At 39.2% G+C, this 22088-nt stretch overlaps 1 protein-coding gene and 1 pseudogene across 2 annotated transcripts in view; one reads left to right on the top strand and one right to left on the bottom strand.

Moving 5' to 3' along the window:
• Positions 1-18259, bottom strand: part of LOC309661528 (protein enabled homolog pseudogene) — a 71126-nt pseudogene extending 52867 nt beyond the window's left edge. The window contains exon 1 of the transcript XR_014268387.1: positions 16499-18259. The product of XR_014268387.1 is annotated as a protein enabled homolog pseudogene (transcript). The remainder of the gene's footprint in view (positions 1-16498) is intronic.
• LOC309661501 (estradiol 17-beta-dehydrogenase 11-like) overlaps positions 1-22088 on the top strand; it is a gene marked incomplete at its 5' end in the record, with an annotated part of 29266 nt that overhangs the window by 879 nt on the left and 6299 nt on the right. The window contains one exon of the mRNA XM_082463186.1: positions 18579-18695. Within this exon, the coding sequence (XP_082319312.1) occupies positions 18579-18695 (117 nt within the window). The remainder of the gene's footprint in view (positions 1-18578; positions 18696-22088) is intronic.

Raw genomic sequence — 22088 nt, 5'->3', positions numbered from 1 at the left:
ACATTCATTTGGACATCTCTTTATGTACAGATTAAATGTCTAAATTTCATATAATTAGCATATGTTACATATGGGATTCTGGAAGCAGTAAGTAAACTGCTTGCTTCCCTAAGCATTATGATTATAGATAACAATACTGTATTAAAAAGTTCGAAGTTGCTAAGAAGATAGATCTTTTTCTTTTATAACATCTTCGTTGGAGTATAATTGCTTTACAAGGTTGTGTTAGTTTCTGCTGTATAACAAAGTGAATCAGCTATACATATACATATATCCCCATATCCCCTCCCTCTTGCGTCTCCCTCCCACCCTCCCTCTCCCACCCCTCTAGGTGGTCACAAAGCACCGAGCTGATCTCCCTGTACTATGCGGCTGCTTCCCACTAGCTATCTATTTTACATTTGGTAGTGTATATATGTCAATGCCACTCTCTCACTTTGTCCCAGCTTACCCTTCCCCCTCCCCGTGTCCTCAAGTCTGTTCTCTACGTCTGCGTCTTTATTCCTGTCCTGTGCCTAGGTTCATCAGAACCTTTTTTTTTTAGAGTCCATATATATGTGTTAGCATACGGTATTTGTTTTTCTCTTTCTGACTTCACTCTGTATGACAGACTCTAGGTCCATCCACCTCACTACAAATAACTAAATTTCGTTTCTTTTTATGGTTGAGAAATATTCCATTGTATGTGTGTGCCACATCTTCTTTAACCATTCATCCAATGATGGACACTTAGGTTGCTTCCATGTCCTGGCTATTGTAAATAGTGCTGCAATGAACATTATGGTACCTGACTCTTTTTGAATTATGGTTTTCTCAGGTATATGCCCAGTAGTGGAATTGCTGGGTCATATGGTAGTTCTATGTTTAGTTTTTTAAGGAACCTCCATACTGTTCTCCATAGTGGCTTTATCAATTTACATTCCCACCAACAGTGCAAGAGGGTTCCCTCTTCTCCACACCCTCTCCAGCATTTATTGTTTGTATATTTTTTGATGATGGCCATTCTGACCAGTGTGAGGTGATACCTCATTGTAGTTTTGATTTGCATTTCTCTAATGATTAGTGATGTTGAGCATCCTTTCATGTGTTTGTTGGCAATCTGTATATCTTCTTTGGAGAAATGTCTGTTTAGGTCTTCTGCCCATGTTTTTGATTGGGTTGTTTGGTTTTTTGATATTGAGCTGCATGAGCTGCTTGTATATTTTAGAGATTAATCCTTTGTCAGTTGCTTCATTTGCAAATATTTTCTCCCATTCTGAGGGTTGTCCTTTCGTCTTATTTATGGTTTCCTTTGCTGTGCAAAAGCTTTTAAGTTTCATTAGGTCCCATTTGTTTATTTGTGTTCTTATTTCCATTTCTCTAGGAGCTGGGTCAAAAAGGATCTTGCTGTGATTTATGTCATAGAGTATTCTGCCTATGTTTTCCTCTAAGAGTTTTATAGTGTCTGGCCCTACATTTAGGTCTTTAATCCATTTTGAGTTTATTTTTATGTATGGTGTTAAGGAGTGTTCTAATTTAATTCTTTTACATGTAGCTGTCCAGTTTTTCCAGCACCACTTATTGAAGAAGCTGTCTTTTCTCCATTCTATACTCTTGCTTCCTTTATCAAAGGTAAGGTGACCATATGTGCGTGGGTTTATCTCTGGGCTTTCTATCCTGTTCCATTGATCTATATTTCTGTTTTTGTGCCAGTACCCTGCTATCTTGATTACTGTAGCTTTGTAGTATAGTCTGAAGTCAGGGAGCCTGATTCCTCCACCTCTGTTTTTCTTTCTCAAGATTGCTTTGGCTATTCGGGGTCTTTTGTGTTTCCATACAAATTGTGAAATTTTTTGTTCTAGTTCTGTGAAAAATGCCATTGGTACTTTGATAGGGATTGCATTGGATCTGTAGATTGCTTTGGGTAGTATAGTCATTTTCACAATGTTGATTCTCCCAATCCAAGAGTATGGTATATCTCTCCATCTGTTTGTATTGTCTTTAATTTCTTTCATCAGTGTCTCATAGTTTCCTACATACAGGTCTTTTGTCTCCTTAGGTAGGTTTATACCTAGGTATTTTATTCTTTTTGTTGCAATGGTAAATGGGAGTGTTTCCTTAATTTCTCTTTGAGATTTTTCATCATTAGTGTATAGGAATGCAAGAAATTTCTGTGCATTAATTTTATATCCTGCTACTTTACCAAATTCGTTGATCAGCTCTAGTAGTTTTCTGGTAGCATCTTTAGGATTCTCTATGTATAGTATCATGTCATCTGCAAACAGTGACAGTTTTACTTCTTTTCTGATTTGGATTCCTTTTATTTCTTTTTCTTCTCCGACTGCTGTGGCTAAAACTTCCAAAAGTATGTTGAATAATAGTGGTGAGAGTGGGCAACCTTGTCTTTTTCTTGATCTTAGAGGAAATGGTTTCAGTTTTTCACCATTGAGAACGATGTTGGCTGTGGGTTTGTCATATATGGCCTTTATTATATTGAGGTAAGTTCCCTCTATGCCTACTTTCTGGAGAGTTTTTATCATAAATAGGTGTTGAATTTTGTCAATAGCTTTTTCTGCATCTATTGAGATTATCACATGGTTTTTATCCTTCAATTTGTTAATATAGGGTATCACATTGATTGATTTGCATATACTGAAGACTACTTGCATTCCTGGGATAAACCCCACTTGATCATGGTGTATGATCCTTTTAATGGGCTGTTGGGTTCTGTTTGCTAGTATTTTGTTGAGGATTTTTGCATCTATGTTCATCAGAGATATTCGCCTGTAGTGGGTTTTTTTTGTGACATCTTTGTCTGGTTTTGGTATCAGAGTGATGGTGGCCTCATAGAATGAGTTTGGGAGCGTTCCTCCCTCTGCTATATTTTGGAAGAGTTTGAGAAGGATAGGTGTTAGCTCTTCTCTAAATGTTTGATAGAAGTCTGTGAAGCCATCTGGTCCTGGGCTTTTGTTTGTTGGAAGATTTTTAATGACAGTTTCAATTTCAGTATTTGTGATTGGTCTGTTTATGTTTTCTATTTCTTCCTAGTTCAGTCTCAGAAGGTTGTGCTTTTCTAAGAACTTGTCCATTTCTTCCAGGTTGTCCATTTTATTGGCATATAGTTGCTTGTAGTAATCTCTTATGATCTTTTGTATTTCTGCAGTGTCAGTTGTTACTTCTCCTTTTTCATTTCTAATTCTGTTGATTTGAGTCTTTTCCCTTTTTTTCTTGATGAGTCTGGCTAATGATTATTCAATTTGTTTATCTTCTCAAAGAACCAGCTTTTAGTTTTATAGATCTTTGCTATCATTTCCTTCATTTCTTTTTCTTTTAACAGACCCATCTCCTTTTTATTTATTTATTTATAAAGTTATTTATTTATTTATTTATTTTTGACTGCGTTGGGTCTTCGTTGCTGTGCGCTGGCTTTCTCTAGTTGCGGCAAGCAGGGGCTACTCTTTGTTGTGGTACGCGGGCTTCTCATTGTGTTGGCTTCTCTTGTTGCAGAGCACGGGCTCTAGGTGCGCGGGTTTCAGTAGTTGTGGCACACGGGCTCAGTAGTTGTGGCTTGTGGACTTAGTTACTCCACGGCATGTGGTATATTCCCAGACCAGGGCTCGAACCCATGTCCCCAGCCTTGGCAGGCGGATTCTTAACCACTAGGCCACCAGGGAAGTCCTGTGTCCTTCATTTCTTTTTCATTTATTTCTGATCTGATTTTTATGATTTCATTCCTCTGCTAACTTTGGGGTTTTTTGTTCTTCTTTCTCTAATTGCTTTAGGTGTAAGGTTAGGTTGTTTATTTGAGATTTTTCTTGTTTCTTGAGGTAGGATTGTATTGCTATAAACTTCCCTCTTAGAACTGCTTTTGCTGCATCCCATAGGTTTTGGGTCCTCATGTTTTCATTGTCATTTGTTTCTAGGTATTTTTTGATTTCCTCTTTGATTTCTTCAGTGATCTCTTGGTTATTTAATAGTGTATTGTTTAGCCTCCATGTGTTTGTATTTTTTACAGATTTTTTCCTGTAATTGATATCTAGTCTCATAGCATTGTGATTGAAAAAGATACTTGATATGATTTCAGTTTTCTTAAATGTACCAAGTCTTGATTTGTGATTCAAGATATGCTCTCTCCTGGAGAATGTTCTATGAGCGCTTGAGAAGAAAGTGTATTCTGTTATTTTTGGATGGAATGTCCTATAAATATCAATTAAGTCCATCTTGTTTAATGTATCATTTAAAGCTTGTGTTTCCTTATTTATTTTCAGTTTCGATGATCTGTCCATTGGTGAAAGTGGGGTGTTAAAGTCCCCTACTATGATTGTGTTACTGTCAAGGTCCCCTTTTATGGCTGTTAGCATTTGTCTTATGTATTGAGGTGCTCCTATGTTGGGTGCAGTTTACAATTGTTATATCTTCTTCTTAGATTGATTCCTTGATCATTACATAGTGTCCTTCCTTGTCTCTTGTAACATTCTTTTCAAGTCTATTTTGTCTGATATGAGAATTGCTGCTCCAGCTTTCTTTTGATTTCCATTTGCATGGAATATCTTTTTCCATCCCCTCACTTCCAGTCTGTATGTGTCCCTAGGTCTGAAGTGGGTCTCTTGTAGACAGCATATATAAAGGTCTTGTTTTTGTATCCATTCAGCCAGTCTATGTCTTTTGGTTGGAGCGTTTAATCCATTTACATTTAAGGTAGTTATCGATATGTATGTTTCTATTACCATTTTCTTAATTGTTTTGGGTTTGTTATTGTAGGTCTTTTCCTTCTCTTGTGTTTCCTGCCTAGAAAAGTTCCCTTAGCATTTGTTGTAAAGCTTGTTTGTGGTGCTGAATTCTCTTAGCTTTTGCTTGTCTGTAAAGGTTTTAATTTCTCCGTCGAATCTGAATGAGATCCTTGCTGGGTAGAGTAATCTTGGTTGTAGGTTTTTCCCTTTCATCACTTTATGCCACTCCCTTCTGGCTTGCAGAGTTTCTGCTGAAAGATCAGCTGTTAACCTTATGGGGATTCCCTTGTATGTTCTTTGTTGTTTTTCCCTTTCTGCTTTTAGTATTTTTTCTTTGTATTTAATTTTTGATAGTTTGATTAATATGTGTCTTGGTGTGTTTCTCTTTGGATTTATCCTGTATGGGACTCTCTGTGCTTCCTGGACTTGACTGACTATTTCCTTTCCCATATTAGGGAAGTTTTCAACTATAATCTCTTCAAATATTTTCTCAGTCCCTTTCTTTTTCTCTTCTTCCTCTGGGACCCCTATAATTCGAATGTTGGTGCGTTTAATGTTGTCCCAGAGGTCTCTAAGACTGTCCTCAATTCTTTTCATTCTTTTTTCTTTAATATGCTCTGTGGTAGTTATTTCCACTATTTTATCTTCCAGGTCACTTATCTGTTCTTCTGCCTCAGTTATTCTGCTATTGATTCCTTCTAGAGAATTTTTCATCCCATTTGTTTTGTTGTTCATCATTTTTTGTTTGCTCTTTAGTTCTTCTAGGTCCTTGTTAAATGTTTCTTGTATTTTTTCCATTCTATTTCCAAGATCTTGGATCATCTTTACTATCATTACTCTGAATTCTTTTTCAGGTAGCCTGCCTATTTCCTCTTCATTTGTTTGGTCTGGTGGGTTTTAACCTTGCTCCTTCATCTGCTGTGTGTTTCTCTGTCTTCCCATTTTGCTTAACTTACTGTGTTTGGGGTCTCCTTTTTGCAGGCTGCAGGTTCGTAATTCCCATTGTTTTTGGTCTGCCCCCAGTGGCTAAGGTTGGTTCAGTGGGTTGTGTAGGCTTCCTTGTGGAGGGGACTGGTGCCTGAGGCTAGATTTGTCTTTCTGGGGGGTAGGACCGTGTCCATTGGTGTGTTTTGGGGTGTCTCTGAACTTCTTATGATTTTAGGCAGCCTCTCTGCTAATGGGTGGGGTTGTGTTCCTGTCTTGCTAGTTGTTTGACATGGGGTGTCCAGCACTGGAGTTTGCTGGTCGTTGAGTGGAGCTTGGTCTTAGCCATTGAGATGGAGGTCTCTGGGAGAGCTCTCGCCAATTGATATTACATGGGGCCGGAAGGTCTCTGGTGGTCCAATGTCCTGAACTCGGCTCTCCCACTTCAGAGGCTCAGGCCTGTCAGCCACATGGCTCAGAAGGGAGAAAAAAAAGAAAGAAGAAAAATAAATAAATAAATAAAATAAAATAAAGTTATTAAAATAAAAAATTTTTTAAATATTGTTAAAATAAAAAACTTTAAAAAGTAAAAAAATAAAAATAAAAGAATAGAGCAACCAAACCAACAAACAAATCCAACAATAACAGGTGCTAAAAACTATACTAAGATACACATAAAAATCAGAAACTAGTCAGTCACATATAGCAAACCCCAAGTCTACAGTTGCTCCCAAAATCTACCATCTCAATTTTGGGATGATTCATTGTTCAGGTATTCCACAGGTGCAGGGTACATCAAGTTGATTGTGGGTATTTAATCCGCTGTTCTGGAGGCTGCACAGAGAAATTTCCCTTTCTATTGTTTGTTCGCGCAGCTCCTGGGGTTCAGCTTTGGATTTGGCCCCGCCTGCGTGTGTAGGTCACCCTCTGGCATCTGTTCTTCGCCCAGACAGGATGTGGTTAAAGGAGTGGCTGATTAGGGGGCTCTGGCTCACTCAGGCCGGGGCGGGGGAAGGAGGGGTACAGAATGCGGGGCGAGCCTGCAGCGGCAGAGGCCAGCGTGACACTGCAACAGCCTGAGGTGCGCCATGTGTTCTCCCAGGGAAGTTGTCCCTGGATCACGGGACCCTGGCAGTGGCGGGCTGCACAGGCTCTGGGAGGGGAGGTGTGGATAGTGACCTGTGCTTACACACAGGGTTCTTGGTGACTGCAGCAGCAGCCTTAGCGTTTCCTGCCCATCTCTTGTGTTCGTGCTGATAGCTGCGGCTCACACCCTTCCCTGGAGCTTGTTTACGTGGTGCTCTGAATCCCCTCTCCTCCGAGCAACCTGAAACAATGGTCTCTTGCCTCTTAGGCAGGTCCAGACTTTTTCCCGGACTCCCTCCCGGCTAGCTGTGGTGCACTAGCCCCCTTCAGGCTGTGTTCACGCAGCCAACCCCAGTCCTCTCCCTGGGATCTGACCTCTGAAGCCCGAGCCTTGCAGGTGAGCAGACAAGCCTCTCAGGCTGGTGAGTGCCGGTGGGCACCAATCCTCTGTGCAGGAATCTCTCTGCTTTGCCCTCTGCACCCCTGTTGCTGTGCTCTCCTCCGAGGCTCCAAAGCTTCCCACCCGCCCACCCCCCATCTCCACCAGTGAAGGGGCTGCCTAGTGTGTGGAAACTTTTCCTCCTTCACAGCTCCCTCCCAGAGGTGCAGGTCCTGTCCCTATTCTTTTGTCTCTGTTTTTTCTTTTTTCTTTTGCCCTACCCTAGGTACATGGGGAGTATCTTGACTTTTGGGAAGTCTGAGGTCTTCTGCCAGCATTCAGTAGGTGTTCTATAGGAACTGTTCCACACGTAGATGTATTTTTGATGTATTGGTGGGGAGGAAGGTGATCTCCACGTCTTACTCCTCCGCCATCTTGAAGGTCCTCCAAGAAGATAGATCTTAATTGTTCCCATCACAAAACAGACATAACCATGTAATATGATAGAGGTGTTAGCTAATGCTAAGGTGGCAATCATATTGCAATATATAAATATATCAAATCAACTGGTTGTACACCTTAAACTTATATCATATGATATGTCAGTTGTATCTCAATAACAATTATTTAATTAGCTAATTAATTTTAAAAAGAGTTCACTGAAACTGAAAGATGCTATCTAAGGAGGAGGAGAGTACCATCCCCAAGGATAAAATTTGCCAATATTTAGACACTAAAATAATATATTTGAGTCAAGTTTTTCACTCAGACTGTCTTTCAGCAGTTAAAAACAGACATTATATTGAATATATTTTTTAATTATAATTGAATTTTTTACCCTTGCCCCCAGAAGAATCCGGCACAAAGCTAACCTTCATGTGGGCAAGGGTGCCCTCTCCTGGCAAAGCTCTACTAGTGCAATTAAAAAATCACTGGGATGCTTGCTGTGGGGGGTGGGGAGGGGAAGTATAAATAGAAGTTGGCCTGATTCTAGCCTAATCACAGGAATATAACCTGGCTAAGGAAGGGTCTGGGGCTTGTCCTGCCACAGGAACCCCTTTGAAGATAAGCTGATATTAGAGTGGATGCCAAAGGTGAAGTTAGTTTTAATATAGAAACTTAGTTTTAATTAGAGAACAGAAAAATTCTTTAGTTTATATTTTGGACCCTATATAAAATCTGTAATTTTCTTAAACCTCACAATAATACTTTGCTTAGAGAGATAAAGTAACTTGACTTAAATTGGCAGAACTGAGATTCAGACTAAACTTTCCTTTTTACGCAGAGGGATAGCCTTTGAGGAAAAAGGAAACAACCTCTAGATGAACAATTCAAAATAATTTGTATTATATTAATGTTGGAACTTAAATTCTCTTTTAAAGCACCTCAAAGATGTAGTTCATTGGTTATATTTACACATCTAACATACTGCAAAGAAACTTGTTTACTGTAAGTGTTATAATGCAGCATAATAATATAATGAGTTTATTGGAATTAAGTATAATCAGGTGCTCCAAGTAATCTTTTTGACAGCTAAGAGTTATTTTTGTTAAATAAACTTGGATATCAAGAAATCATCTTATTAAAAGCATTTATTGAAAGCCTACTAGATACCAGGTACCCTACTAGGATACCTAACATAAATTACCTCTAATCTTTAAAACAAGAGGTCTAGATTTGGACCCACACCATAGTTTGCCTACCTCAGCTCTAATCCTTATAACAATCTGCAAGATAAGTTTTACTATGCTCATTTTATGGAGAAAGAAACTGAAATTTGGAGAAATTAAGAAAATTGTCCAAGGTCACACAGTCCCAGAGCTGCAGACTAGAATTCTTACCTAGGTCCCTGACCCCAAAAGCCTCATTATTCCCAACTTTATTCTATTTATTTTATTTATTTGTTTGTTTATTTATTTATGGCTGCTTTGGGTCTTTGTTGCTGCACGCAGGCTTTCTCTAGTTGCGGCTAGAGAAAGAAACGGGGGCTACTCTTCATTGCGGTGCAAGGGCTTCTCATTGCGGTGGCTTCTCTTGTTGTGGAGCATGGAGTCTGGGTGTGCGGGCTTCAGTAGTTGTGGCACGCGGGTTCAGTAGTTGTGGCGCACGGGCTTAGTTGCTCTGCAGCATGTGGGATCTTCCTGGCTCAGGGCTCGAACCCATGTGCCCTGCATTGGCAGGTGGATTCGTAACCACTGCGCCACCAAGGAAGTGCCTTCTAGCTTTATTTTTTTAACATAATTTTTTAAAATAAATTTATTTACTTATTTTTGGCAGGGTTGGGTCTTTGTTGCTGCACACAGGCTTTCTCTAGTTGTGGCGAGTGGGGGCTACTCTTCCTTGCGGTTCGCGGGCTTCTCATTACAGTGGCTTCTCTTTGTTGCAGAGCATGGACTCTAGGCATGTGGGCTTCAGTAGTTGTGGCACATGGGCTCAGTAGTTGTGTCTCGCAGGCTCTAGAGTGCAGCCTTAATAGTTGTGGCACACGGGCTTAGTTGCTCTGCAGCACGTGGGATCTTCCCGGACCAGGGCTCGAACCCATGTCCCCTGCATTGGCAGGCAGATTCTTAACCACTGCGCCACCAGGGAAGTCCTTAATTTCTTTTTTTATATATATGAAATATATGAAATATAGCTGATTAACAATATTATGTTAGTTTTAGGTGTACTATGTTGTGATTTGACATTTACATGCATTATGAAATGATCATCATGATAAGTCTAGTAACCATTTGTCCCCATACAAAGTTATTACAATATTATTGATCATATTCCTTATGCTGTATATTACGTCAGTGTGTCTTATTTATTTTATAACTGGAGGTTTGTCCAGTTCACCTATTTTGTCCCCACTCCTTCCCCCTCCCCTCTGGCAACCACTTATTTGTTCTCTGTATCTATGAGTCTGTTTTCATTTTATTTTGTCTATTTGTTTGTTTTGGTTTTTAGATTCCACATATAAATGAAATAATATGGGATTTGTCTTTCTTTGTCTGACTTATTTCACTTAGCATAATACTCTCTAGATCCATTCATGCTGTTGCAAATAGCAAGGTTTTTTTTAAGGGCTGAGTAATATTCTGTTGTATATATATACCACATTTTCTTTATCCCCTCATCTATTGATAGACACTTAGATTACTTCCATATCTTGGCTATTGTAAATAATGCTGCAATGAACATTGGTGTGTATTGTTATTGATTTCTAATTTCATCCCACTGTGGTCAAAGAACATACTTTTTATGATTTCAATATTTTTAAATTTAATGAGATTTGTTTTGTGGCCTAATATATGATCTGTCCTGGAGAATGTTTCTTGTGCCCTTAAGAAGAATACATATTCTACTGTTGTTGGATTAATTGTTCTATAGATGCTCTTAGGTCCAGTTGATTTATACTGTTGTTCAAGTTTTATATTTCCTTGCTGATCTTCTGTCTAGCTTTTCAATCCATTGTTGAAAGTGGGATTAATGTCTCCAACTCTTACTTTTAAACTGTCCATATCTCCCTTCAATTCGGTTATTTTTTACTTCATCTATTTTGAGACTCCATTATTAGATATATGAACAATTTTTAATTAAGTGCTTTTCCCTTAAATAAGTTATTTTTTTCTTTTCTGTTAGCATATAAATAATGCAGCATAATCTGGATTTATTAGATTAACAATAATTGTATGTTCTGATTCATCCTTTTAAAACGTCTACTCTCCTATATGTAACATACATAACAAAATTTATTTTCTCTAAAAATTTAGCTTTTGTGTGTGTGCTACAGAAAGATATTAGTTTTCATTGACTAGTACCATAAAAATAGATGTTATATAAGAAGGTGACAAGTAACATTTGTATAGTATAACTGTATAAGTACTTATATATACATTTCCCATTTAACCATCATGTTACCCCTAGAGTGCTAAAGCTGGCTTATATTCATTCAGTGACACCATGTTGGTAGCTTGAAATTGGCTATTTTGGTGGGAGTATTTATACCATAGAAACTGGAAAATGCTACAAAACTGGTAATTCTGTCCCCAGGAGAGCCAGTTGTTACACATTTACCAGCATACCACTGCATTATCTCCATTTTTCAGATTAAACATAAAAACAAAAACCTGAGCTTTAAAGAGTAGAGATGTCATCCCCAAAATTATTCAGCTACTTAAGTGGTAAAATTAGATAATCAAACAGTTCTACCTGAAAGTACTCTTTCTCCCTAAGTATTCTTATGATCCTACATGGATTTTTCTTCTCAACCCCAGCAGATTGGCCTGAAGTGATTTTGCATAGTTTCTACAAAATCTGTTACCTACATTTATTTAATAGGATTTGCAACTCTTGTTAAAATTAGACTATCAGGGAATAAAATATTTCCACGTACTGATATTTTAATGATTAAGATTTTAGTCTGCCAAGAAATTGAATTTTTTCTGGAAGACTTTTCTTTTGGTCTTTTTAATATCATGATATTGGACAGCCTTTAAGTTTAATGAAAATTCTTCTGACAGAGGCTAAGACCTTAGGTAAAGAGATCAAGTAACTAAGTTCAGTAAATGCAACAGCATTTGATTCGTAGGTTAGCAAGGCCACAGTGTGAATGAGATAGTATGCTATACTGTTTACACAGGTGTTTGTGAACTTTGATGGAGCTTGGGAATATTGAAGTCTGGTAGCGATATGCTTGAAAGTGAATTTCCCTCTGAACACTTTTCAAGGCACTAGCATCCTTCAACTTCTAGAGTCATCCTCCTCAGCACCCATTACCTTCTTATCCCACAGGCTAAAGGACTGCTTAGTCTTCTTCAAGTTTCCATTGCCTTTCATTTTTGCCTCTATTGAGCCAAAAGCCATCGCTTTCATTATTATAATTCCTCTGCAGTGACATCTCCAAGCTTTTCGTATGTAATACTGTTGCGTCGGGGTGCTGGGGTGAACACAGTGTTCTAATAAATGACTGACCTATGCTGAGAATGAAAGATTATATCATGTATGTTTTAAGCTCTGCTCTCCTTCATGTATCCAATTATCATGCTCACTTTTAAGTACAATACTACACTTTCCAATTGTCCCAGTTTTACTTTACTACATGTTCTTCTTTCTAAATGAACTATTCTGTATTTGTTCCTAAAGAATCTCATCCTTGGGCTTCCCTGGTGGCGCAGTGGTTGAGAGTCTGCCTGCTAATGCAGGGGACGAGGGTTCGAGCGCTGGTCTGGGAAGATCCCACATGCCGCAGAGCAACTAGGCCCGTGAGCCACAACTACTGAGCCTGCGCGTCTGGAGCCTGTGCTTCGCAACAAGAGAGGCCACAATAGTGAGAGGCCTGTGCACCGCAATGAAGAGTGGCCCCCGCTTGCCGCAACTAGAGAAAGCCCTAGCACAGAAACGAAGACCCAACATAGCAATCAATCAATCAATCAATCAATCAATCAAATCTTTAAAAAAAAAAAATCTCATCCAATTTTTTTTGCCTCACTTCTCTCAACTAATGGCACACATTTAAAATCTGCCTCCCCAAAATGTTAGTCACCCAGTTTGGTGACATTAGCAAATTTCATGAATAAATTTGATTATGTATCCTTTTTCTAAGTCATTAAAAAAATGTTAGGGACTTCCCTGGTGGCGCGGTGGTTAAGAGTCCACCTGCTAATGCAGGGGACACGGGTTTGAGCCCTGGTCCGGGAAGATCCCACATGCCGTGGAGCAGCTGAGCCCGTGCACCACGGCTGCTGAGCCTGCGCTCTAGAGTTGGCGAGCCACAACTGCTGAGGCCCGCGTGCCTGGGGCCCGTGCTCCGTAATAAAGAGTGGCCCCCACTCACCGCAACTGGAGAAAGGCCTGCGTGCAGCAACAAGGACCCAACGCAGTCAAAAGTAAATAAATAAAATAAATTTATTTTTTTTTTAAATGCTAAAAACTCAGGACCAACTCTTGTGCAACTCCGTCCTAAGTGTCCTTATTCTAACACCTAGATAACAGAGGCCACTTTTTAGGGACTACTTGCTACTCAGTAGTACATATACCAGGATGATTACACAGTAAAGATGTAACATGGAACTAAGTAAGAAAGCTGAAAATTAAATCAAGACCTAATAAATATAAGGGTTACATACGGAGATCAAGGACTTAGAGCTGAGCATATTCCTATATTTTAATTCCTTTGATACTCTAGAAATTGTTCATTAAATAGTCTTAATAGGATAATAAAACTTGTATAATGGCATCTGACTTCTTTCCCAAGACTTCTAGAGATTTAAAAGTGAAATTTGTCAGTCCTAATCTAGCTAAATTATTTTTGAGGTCTAGTTACTCCTATAGTTCTCATTTGCAAAATAGGGACTATAGTATCTCCTTCATAGGGTTGTTGGAAAACTTTAGTGAGATAACTTATGTAGGTTGTTTAACACAGTGTGCAGTACATGATAAGCACTAAATAAATGGTTTTGTTTTTGTTATTTTTTTATATATACTGCAATTTTATTTCAATCGCACAAACGAAGTTAGTATGTAGGAAATTTAAATGAAACAGTACGGTAAAAATAGCAGAGAACCAAAAATTCTAATAAGGAAGTACACCTAAAGCATGAGAATTCAACATTCATTAGTGTTTCATCTTCAGTTTTGATTGACACTTGATGCTTGCAAATTTTGGGACAAACTTTGAGATCATGATGACTATTCTGAAGAGATTTCAGCACCAGCACTAAGATTTGTACATTCAGTTGGTTTGCAGTTGATTTGTTAGCCATTTACATAGTGTATAGTACAGATTTGTCACAGGTCAGATCACAGTGTTGAAGGAAATAAGTACCTTCCTGTAATTAGAAAGGATCCCCTAAACTGCACTCAGTTTAAGACATCCAATGTACAAGAGCACGAAAACCATCATAATATTGTGGCTCCAAGGAATATAGTTTCGATAAGGAAAATAACCTAAGCTTCTGTTTCCCATGTTAATTACTGAAATCTCTAACAATGACAAAACTGTCACATAGGACAGTAAATGTATACAGTAATTCAATCAAACTTCTTGGAAAGAACACATTTAGCAATCTGGGATAATGCAGAACGACAGGAAATAAAACGTGACTCAACACTGGTTCTTTTTGTCATTTTACACAGACATCATGTTAATATTAGACCAAGGCACAAAACGTTTAGTGCATAAACCAGTTTCTTTTTTAAGATCCAACATTTTTACCGTAGTCTTTTACCTTACTTTGGACCACTTGTACCCAGTACTCTATCCTACTATAGACTGTTTAACTTAATCAACAAAATCAAAAGTGATCTCTGACCAGATTTATGGGGGACATAAACATTTGTATCATCAAAGTGTTTGCCTAACCAAAAGTACAATAATAAAGATGAAAATGCCTCCTATTTCTTTTAGAAAGTAGTACTTCATAAGCTTGCCTGCATCTTTAATGTCTTCACTATTGGATGACAATGAGTAGTTGATAGAAAAAAAGAACTATATACTTGAATTATGATAGCTCATCCATCACAGATCTAAAAATGAAGTTTCTACAGAAACAGGAACTATTTTAACAAGGGAAAGAAATTCCCTCATTCAAACCTCTTTGAAGTGGTAATGGCTGCAAACTTGCAGCACTTAGAATTCTAACTATGCTATCAACAAGTTCTGTCTTACGAACTTAGATTAAGAAATCTAGAAAGCAGATGAAAGTGGATTATTTCTTCAAAATTTTAGTAAAACTACTGATAATCAAAGGTTTCAAAGCAAATATGGCACATAACAACTCAAGCATAAATCAAGATGGAGAGCCTGGAGAATTTTGATTTCCTAAAATTTCAAAAAATTCTATCATCTCAACATACAGGATTTCTCCCCTATTTTAATCTTAGAAGTTTCAAAGAAAAGGGAGTGGATAACATACACACACGTGAGTGCCCGCACAAACACGCACGCATGCACACACACATGGTGGTAAGTAGAGTATCTAGTTCCTTCTTCCCACCACCTAAGTCTCACTTTATTTATTAAAAGAAAATTATGTGGGACCCCCCCTTGTTGTTTTCCCTTTATCTAATGACTTCTGTGACCTTAATTGCTGCCATCATTGTTACTTTTCTAGTATTTCAACATAACAAGATTCAAAAGCAGCTTTGTAGTTAGGAACGTGTACCTGAACAACACCTGTATAACTGCAGGGCGCCTAGGTAATAACAACTGCCAAATTCAGGGATGGAACTTTTGAGTTCCACAGTAAGATGTAATTCATGTGAAGCTCAGAATCATGTTTCAGACCACTGAACTTACTCAAGTTAAAATCCAAATAGCTGAAGACATGTAAAAGATTAAGTACTTGGTGCTGTTAACATATTTACCAATAAAAGTCACAAAATATTCCTCATTATTATTCATGCAGGTAACTGAGAACGAAGATAGAAATTAACTTTGAATAAAAAATTATTCCTTCCCTTCCTCCTGCTCCCCTATACTCTACAAAATGTTTTCCCTGGGACTAGGCCTTGAAAAGGCCACTACATATTAGTTTGACATGCATTACCATCTGCAATTTAAAAAGCTAATTTTGTGGTGGTTGTAATTACATTATGAAAATGTCCACATGCATAAATCTAAAAAAGGTTGAAAACCTACAGTAAATCTACAATATGCTGTTTTACATTTGACCACTGGTTTGTGTTATGTACTGGATTGTGTTGTACTGTATTGTACTCAAACACTGGTTTGTGTTGAGTCACAGATTTGGTAAAGCATTGTAACAATTTAGGAAGGCATCTAAATCTTTAAATTCTGGACAAATGTTTGAATCTACAAAATTGCATGAAGGCTAAACTCGAGAGACTTCCTATCATTCTAAAATTCCTCACTCCGAACAAATCATTTTTAGGACACTTTCTTATAAATATCACCCTTTGAAAGCACATACAATTCCATTTGTTCCACATTTTATCATCTTAACCTACATAGGGCTGAACTCAATTATTCATGGAATATCAAATATGATAGGAAGACAAACCTGAGAGAAACATTTACAATACAATAGCATAACTTGTAAATTCCTCATCACCATTCTCTGAAAAAAACTTCTCAAGCCTTTCTTCTCTTTATTTGGGAAAGGATTGTGGAAAATGTGCGATTTTCTCTTGACATGAAAATATTTCAATGCACGGTGATCTTGCCTGACGGATTCAGTATCTTCTGCATAACTCATACAGGAACTCCTATACGACTCTCTTCCATCCTGTTGTAAAGGTCAGAAAAAAGCAGCAAACTGGGAGGGAAACAGCTTATCACCAGGGCAGTAATGCCTGAAGTCTTTCAAAGTATGCTGGTTTTTCCCTCCTTCCGACTGTTTGTCTCCGTTTTCTTCTTACAGCTCACAAAATGTAAGGGTTTTGCTGTTGTTAACACAGTTGTTCTTTGTAGGTTTTTTTTTTCCTTTCTCCAGATTAAAGTCCTATCTCTCCTTAGTTTGATTCTCTATGCAGTATTTGACTTGCTCAGTTCCTGCCTGATTGCATCAATGAGCTCTGCTTTCAGCTTAGTTAATTCTTTTCTCATTTCATCTAAAATGTCCTGCTTCAGTCTGTCAGAGTCCAGTCCCTCCATCTGGACTCCGTTGGCACTGGGCTGTGACAAGGGCACAGATTTTGGTCTGTGTAATGAATCATAGGACCTGTTGTCGAAAACAACCTGATTTTACCTTGGAGAATCCCATCTGGAAATAACAGGTGACTTGCTGCCACTCATTGTATTTGTTCTTTCCCAAGGTTTTCTTGTCGGTTCAGGTGTACTTGTTGAAGAGGTCTTAGAAGTTACAGGCTCTGAATCTTCATTTTTGTCCTCTTTTTGTTCTGTTTCTATTGTTGATCCCTTTTTTAGCAATTCTTCTCCTCCTGGCCAGCAGAGCACTCATTTCTTCCATTAAACCACTACCCTCTAATGGAAGGGGTCCATTTCCACCACCCGTATCTGTTTTAGATGAGGCTGAATTCACACCAGTGGTATTCCCTCTGCTTGGGAAGGAGGCATGCTCCATCCATGACACTTTCCTAAGTTTTGCTCCAGCAATTGCAGCTGCAAGTCCAGTTAAAGGGCGATTGTCTTCAGACATGGATCCCAAAAAAAATCCAGATGCAGGGAGGGGAGGAGCAGCAGGTGGGGGTGGGGGAGGAGGGGGTACCTGATTAGGAAGAGGTAGTGGAGGAGGCGGAGGCAGGGGCCCTGAGGATGGAAGTGGAGGGGGTGGAGGGGGCCCTGGGGAAGGAGGGAGTGCGGCTGATGCCTGGGCAGGACCTGGTGGGAGTGGAGGAGGGGGTGCAGGTGCAGGTGGTCCCAAGACAATGCCCTGTTGGGTTGGAGTCTTGGCCGGCTGAGAGGCTGCCTGCGAGCCTGGCTTAGAAGCAGAGGAGTCTCCCAGCACAGAGTTTAGAGGAGTCTCCACAGAGGCAGGGGCAGCAGCATTTGCCATTCTTCGCTCTCGCTCCCATTCCAGCTGCTCCCTTTCTAGCTGCTCTTGCCACTCTCTTTCTTGCCTTTCCCGGTCCAGTTTCTCCAGCCTCTCCCGCTCTTGTCTCTCCCGCTCCAGATGATCCTGACATTCCCTTTCTTGTCTCTCTCTCTCCAGCTGCTCCTGTTCTAGTCACTCCCTCTCTAGCCTTTCCCTTTATAACCTCTCCCTCTCCAATCTCTCCCTTTCCATCCTTTCTCTCTCCAGCCTTTCCTGCTCCAGCTCCTTTTGTCGTTGCTGTTCTTGTAGTTGCCTTCTTTGAATTTCCAATTCTTCTTGTGATGGGCCATTCTGAACTTGGGCAGGTAGTTGTGAATTTTGTCTAGGCAATATTGGCCCTGTTTCCTGTGAATTCAGCACTTCTAAGGCATGCGTCATGGCACTTGTGAAGACATTGGCATCTTCTTTGCTGCCAAAGTTGAGACCATACACCTGTCTAGCAACCCTTTAGGAATGGCACAACTTATCACGACCTGATGGTCCTGAATCTTCCCACCCACCACTCTGAATGTGTTGTTGCCTGTATGATGAAATATATTAACTCTGCTGAACCTGATTGAACCACCAGCTGGCACCCACTTTATATTGGCATCATCGTAAACCATCACAGCAGCTCTTGCCTGACAGATACTCTGTTCACGTCTCATTGTGCTTTCTTCTTTATGCCTTTAGATGTAGAAGATCTTTGTAGGTTCCAGTCTTTTTTATCGATGGTTGTTCAGATGTTAGTTGTGATTTTGGTGTGTTAATGAGAGGAAGTAAGCTCAAGGTCCTTCCACTCCACCATCTTGAAAAACTCCTCCTGTTTTTGTTATTATTAATGCTAAAACAGCTATCATTTTTGAGCATCTGTGTTGGGCTAGATGCTACAAGTCAGTTATGTTATGGTTTGTATGGTAACTTAACTTACTCACTTAGCACCAAACCAAAGCTAAAACGTCATTGAAATGTTTTGTTTCTGAAGACTGCTTCTGATTTCAGTTTGGGACCCACACTGGAACCTGAGGCAGTGGTAAACAAGGTGATAGATGGGATCCTGACTGAGCAGAAAATGATCTTTATTCCATCTTCTATAAAATTTTTAACAGTGGTGGAAAGGTAAGCCACAGTGATGTTTGTCAGCATTATAAATAAAGGTTATCTATTACATGTTTTTACTCAGATTTAAAACCAGGCATTTGATAAAAGTACAATTAAATGTAATTAAATTAATAAAAATAATAGGCTTAAAGAATCCATCCATTTTTAAAACCACATTTGTTAATCATTCAAGCAAGATTGGTATAGCAGTTGGGTAAAGGAACTGAATAATTTCCATATGTTTTTTAAGTTTTTTGTGTTTTTTTTTTGAAGAAAGAAATTTGTATAATTCTGGAAGTCCTGTCTTATAAATGAATGCATATGAAGGAGGATAGTTTTTTTGGTTTTTGTTTTTTTTAATATTAATTAATTAATTAATTAATTTTGGCTGTGTTGGGTCTTCGTTTCTGTGCGAGGGCTTTCTCTAGTTGCGGCAAGTGGGGGCCACTCCTCATTGCAGTGTGCGGGCCTCTCACTATCGCGGCCTCTCCTGTTGCGGAGCACAGGCTCCAGACGCGCAGACTCAGTAATTGTGGCTCACGGACCCAGCCGCTCCGTGGCATGTGGGATCTTCCCAGAGCAGGGCTTGCACCCGTGTCCCCTGCATTGGCAGGCAGATTCTCAACCACTGCGCCACCAGGGAAGCCCGAAGGGGGATAGTTTTTAAGCATTATTACATAATGGAATTATGGGACAATGATTTTGGAGGAGACCATAGTCAGGTTTTAGATATTCATTTAAATACACAACAGATAATCACTGAGCTCTTACTTTGTGCAAAATTATACTGAAGCATAGGAATTGCTAAATAATCTTTTATAATTTTGGAGACCCTTGAGCCTTGCTACTTCATATGTGGTCCATGGACCAAGCAGCATCAGCATCACCTGGGAGTTTGTTGGAAATGCAGAGCCTCCTGATCTCTTGAATCAGAATTTGTATGTTAATATGACCCACAGGTGACTGACTGTATGCATATTCAAATTTGAGAAACATTTCTTGGGAGCAGTAGCTCTCAACTTTGGTGCCCATTAGAATTCACCTGGGATTTTAAAAAATGCTAACGCCTGATACCTGCTCCCAAGATCCTGATCTAAATGGTCTGATCTAAACGGTCTGTGGCCTGGTCTCTGAGGGATACAACCTTCTAGGTGATTCTAATGTACAGCCAAGATTGGAAACTGCTGGCTTAAAGACTGTCTCATCATAGCACATTACCCCATTACTTTTCTGGGAAGGCTGTGTGGCAGTGAGTCTGGTCAGGGGAAAGTGAAGAGGTGCCTTTGGTCAGGAAAAGAAAAAAAAAGCCTCCTCCTGCCTGTCTCTAAAGTCAGGCTTCCTCGACATGGATCACTTGGGAAGTCAATTTAAAAAATAGAAAAATCTCACCTCTAGAGATTTTAATATAGGATGTTTGAATTGGGATCCAGGAATCTCTATTTTAACAAGCAACTGTCACAGGCATTTGGTTCAAAGATCATACTTTGAGAACTACTGACCTAGAGCCTTAAAAAAAAATTCAAGAGATCAAAAGCATTAAGTGGTTTGTGTCAGGCTTTTTAGCCCCTTCTTCTAGGAACTATGGTTGAAACTAACTTAAAGGTTTAGGTAGTAAAGCTCAAGGATCTTCTTGGTGAATAAGTGAATTAAAACCTGTGAAGTGTTTCACATTTGACTTGTCACATTATGTGAGCCCTCGGTGATCAGAGTCCTTTAGAAGGTAACTCTCTGAGGGAAGGAACTTTGCCTGGTTTTCATCACTATATCCTCGCACTTTGAAGAGTTCATGGACACATAGGAGGCACCAAAATGTTTGTTAATTAAATAAAGATTACCTAGACCTTAACATAGAGACTCACAGTTTGTGTTCTGGAGTTATATGAAGTTGTGTTTTTGTGACTTGCTCGCTACATGAACATGGATGAGTTATCTAACTTCTTTGAAGCTCAGTTTCTTCATGGAGACAACAACAAGTCTTTATAGGGCTGTGAGGAATAAACAAAATAATACATTTAAAATATTCAGTATACTATATTATATAAGTAATATAATATATACTATATATAGTATATATGTTATATATACTATAAAATATTATAGTATACTATAAGTAATAAATGTTATACACTACTATCATTGTAATTATCACTATTATTAATATTGCCCTGATTTTCCTCCAACTATGAATGTTTGGTGCTCAATTTCCAAACCTTATTTTAATGCCATCTAAGCAGATGTCTGTATATAGTTACACTGACTTACTTATATATTCTGTTTAGTTTCTCTCAGACTCATTGGAATGTGACAAGTTCCTCAAAATTCTTAAGTATAGGGTGGGGAGAAAAAAATTAAACCTACTGTGTGTCCATCACCATTTAAGGCATTTATGTTAACACATTGATTCTTCACAACAACACTCTGGGGTATGTGTTAACTCTCGTTTACATGTAAGGAATTTAAACCCTTTTGTTAACTTGTTCAACATTATGCTCAAAACCAAGTATATTGTTTGCATTTTCTTTTTTTTTTGCAATTCTTTTTTTTTTAATTTAATTTAATTTTATTTATTTTATTTATGGCTGTGTTGGGTCTTCGTTTCTATGCGAAGGCTTTCTCTAATTGCGGCAAGTGGGGGCCACCCTTCATCGCGGTGCGCGGGCCTCTCACTATCGCGGCCTCTCTTGTTGCAGAGCACAGGCTCCAGACGCGCAGGCTCAGTAGTTGTGGCTCACGGGCCTAGTTGCTCCGCGGCATGTGGGATCCTCCCAGACCAGGGCTCAAACCCGTGTCCCCTGCATTGGCAGGCAGATTCTCAACCACTGCGCCACCAGGGAAGCCCCTGTTTGCATTTTCTTTTAGCAATTATGCTTCCACAGTCTCTTAGTGGAACATTTTAATAGTTTCTGGATTATAAAGTATAAAATTATTTCCTATTCTTATTTCCTTTCCAATGTCAGGTTTCTTTTTTTTTAAGAGCCTTTAGCATCTGAACTATTCAGTTCTATACACCTTGTATCTTAGATCTTTTGAAGAATTTTCAAGTATATTTATTTTGAAGACTAAATCTTTCGGGGCTTCCCTGGTGGCGCAGTGGTTGAGAATCTGCCTGCCAATGCAGGGGACACGGGTTCGAGCCCTGGTCTGGGAAGATCCCACATGCCGCGGAGCAACTGGGCCTGTGAGCCACAATTACTGAGCCTGCGCGTCTGGAGCCTGTGCTCTGCAACAAGGGAGGCCGCGATAATGAGAGGCCCGCGCACCGCGATGAAGAGTGGCCCCTGCTTGCCACAACTAGAGAAAGCCCTCACACAGAAACGAAGACCCAACACAGCCATAAATAAATAAAAATAAATAAATTAAAAAAAAAAAAAAAAGACTAAATCTTTCAAGTCACTCCTACCCTAAAGAAGA

Source organism: Balaenoptera physalus (genome assembly GCF_965194825.1).
Source record: "Balaenoptera physalus genome assembly, chromosome: 5".
NCBI lineage: Eukaryota > Metazoa > Chordata > Mammalia > Artiodactyla > Balaenopteridae > Balaenoptera > Balaenoptera physalus.
This window is presented reverse-complemented; position numbering and strand designations above follow the sequence as displayed.